The sequence below is a fragment of the Zea mays genome, chromosome 2, assembly GCF_902167145.1.
Source record: "Zea mays cultivar B73 chromosome 2, Zm-B73-REFERENCE-NAM-5.0, whole genome shotgun sequence".
NCBI lineage: Eukaryota > Viridiplantae > Streptophyta > Magnoliopsida > Poales > Poaceae > Zea > Zea mays.
The window spans coordinates 119,546,799-119,549,571 of NC_050097.1; the positions used below are offsets into that span (position 1 = coordinate 119,546,799).

The window sequence follows — 2,773 nt, forward strand, 5'->3', positions numbered from 1 at the left end:
ACTGCTGAGCTGGACGGCCTCGCCGCCTTCCCCGTCCCTGCCCCCGGCCATGGAGCAGAAGATGTCGAACCATCGCCAAGCTACGCGCCCGAGAGGGAGTAGACGAGAGACGGCGGAGGCAGGAGATCGACGGCTGGGGAAGACGTTGGCAAGGTGAACCTCATGATGCTTGTCGCCAATGGCTGGTGCTCAAGGAAATGTTTGAGCCCCTCGGAAATCACGGACGCCTGGCTGGTGCTCAAGGAAATGTTTGAGCACTATAGTCTATAGACATGAACGATGTGATGTATTTTTTTAAAAAATTCGGATAACCTTTTCCTTATAGAAACACGAGTAGTAATGTAGGATACAAAATGTAATTATTTTTATTAGTTCCTAATTCATTTTTGCTAGAAAGGATTTTTATTGCGAAATCTCGCACACTGTAGATATAAAGGACTGAATTTAGAGAACATTGCTGGAGATGATGAAAATATAGAGGACAGAATCTTTTAGATTGTGCTGTAAAGGATAGAGAATATTCTTTTAGAGGATGAATTTTAGGGGACGTTATTGGAGACAGTCTTATACCCAAAGGTGAGAGAGGCTGTTGCAACTGACGCCGAGGAATCTGCGGAGTTTGTTGATGGGTGCTACGAGTAGGGACTGTAAGCTAGAGTAGAATAGAAGACCTGCCAAATAGAGGCTGCCTTGCTGCTCTCGCTCGCGTGAATCGGCTGCCTTGCTGCTCTCGCGTAGCTCACATGTAGAACCATGGAGCAGATTGCTTGCTGAGTGCCTACCGCATGCACGACTTATATTTAAACACCCACTCGCTCACTAGCTCATTGTCTCTCTAGTGTATTTGCAACGTCAATTAGACAGCAGAAGTTGCAGGTATGTTGGTGCATAGAAACATCGTTGTACCTTAATTTTCTTCTTCAATTGTTCATTTTTCTTACAAAAACCTGCAGGAGGTCCAGCCGTCCAGCTATGGCTCTAGAAAAAATTGCCTCCATCGTTCAAGTGACTCCGTTCAACGTGACGTCGGACTCATACGCCACGTTCATCCAGAACGTACGTGTAGCTCTGGCCGGCGCGAAGCCTGACACGGTGGTAGGGCCCAAATCCAAGGTAAGTCGGCCGGTGCTGGCCAAAGAGGCGTCGTCGTCTGGCCTGCAGCCGCCGAAGTGGATCCACGTCGTGCTCAACGGCAAGGGCGGCGCCGCGCCCACGGTGGCCATCCGCAGCGACAACGCCTACATCGTCGGCTTCACCAACAGCAAGGGGACGTGGTACCAGCTCAGCAGGACGGGCGCCCAGGAGAAGCTCGTCGACGACAACCCCGTGATGGCGGGCTTCGACGGCAACTACAACACGCTCATCGGCGGCAGCGACAAGCTGCTGACCCTGAACGTCGCCAAGTTTAGCGTGGCGGCCGCGGCCGCCACGTTCTGGAACCACAAGGCCGGAAACACATCATATGGTGACGACTGCGGCAGCGACGAGGAAGAAGAAAGCGGCATGCTCCGCGCTGGCGACCCGCTGAAGGTGGCGGTGGCGACCCTCGCCGTGGCCATCTGCGAGGCGGCGAGGTTCGTCCCCGTCTCCACGGTCATCGGCAAAGGTTGGGGCGAGCAACGGGTGAGCGTCACGGCCAAGGAGGTAAGCTACATCATGGACTGGGGTGACCTGTCCCGCGCACTGCTCAAGTGGAAGAGTGGCGGTTATAAGGACGACAAGCCTTTCCAGCCATTCAAGGGTATCGGGATAAATAACGGGGAGGAAGCCTTGGCTGTGGTGGCCCTTCTGAAGCTCATGTCGGGAAGCCAGAGCCTGTTGGCCTGGCTCAAGTGCTTCTGGGGGCTTCTGGTGAAGAAGCTCAAGCGGGAGGACATGAATTACGAGAAGCCAAAGACTGCAGCCATCGTTAACCCACTTTAATCTGTTATAGCATACACTCGTCATCCGAGAATAAATGTGTTGTTAATTGCTTAATTCCAAGGGAAGTATATAATCCTTTAATGCGTATTGCATGTGACATGTTCACAAGAGTGTCTTCAAATGTGATGGTGTATCCATAAATATGGAGTACGAATTAAACATGTTTGTCACTTTCTCGCAAAACAATTAATTAATGTGGTATTGTGTCTATGAAAGTGAATCCAAAACATTAATTAATGTTTCAGCAAAGGAATGCAAGTTGGTGCTAATATGTATATATCTTCCACCAAATAGTCTCTCTCTTATTGACATATCATCGAACAATCCAAGATGACACCAAAGCAATGCTACTATCCATAACCAAGGAATCAAGTATATATTACCCCCTCATTCCTATCCTTAACAGCATACTCAATGCATGTGTCACTATGGGAAAACATACATAAATAACATGAAAATGAGGTATATATAGGTCCTTGTGACATGCCACTAATAGCCAAATAAGTATGGGAACTAAGGCAGCACCTCATACTATTTATCTTTGTACTTGCCAGGAGATGATGAGCACAATAGGACATGAGTAGATTAGTGGAGCATACCATTTGTTGGGGGCCTTCGTCTTCCGAAGGTCCTTAAAATCACTGTGAGGTGGATATCCCCCGGGTTCACAGGAGCACGGAAATACGTGCGGGGCCACATAACAAGCGCCCTCCTGAGGCGTCCTGCTATGGGCCGGATAAAGGAAACCAGCAGAGGCGAGCAGGTCCAAATACGAAAGAGGCCCACGTCCGAGTTAGTTGCTGCACGAGCGCGGCTATGTCGGGCCGGGTTTGTTGCGCCCACCTGACAG

At 49.9% G+C, this 2,773-nt stretch overlaps 1 protein-coding gene across 1 annotated transcript; it reads left to right on the forward strand.

Annotated features, from left to right (window-relative positions):
- The first annotated feature begins 603 nt into the window (after window positions 1–603).
- LOC103643115 (60 kDa jasmonate-induced protein) lies at window positions 604–2,093 on the forward strand. The gene is made up of 2 exons (XM_008666270.3): window positions 604–876; window positions 954–2,093. Exon 2 carries the CDS (start codon window positions 973–975, stop codon window positions 1,921–1,923), a length of 951 nt encoding a protein of 316 aa, XP_008664492.1. The 5' UTR covers window positions 604–876; window positions 954–972; the 3' UTR covers window positions 1,924–2,093.
- The last annotated feature ends 680 nt before the right edge of the window (window positions 2,094–2,773 follow it).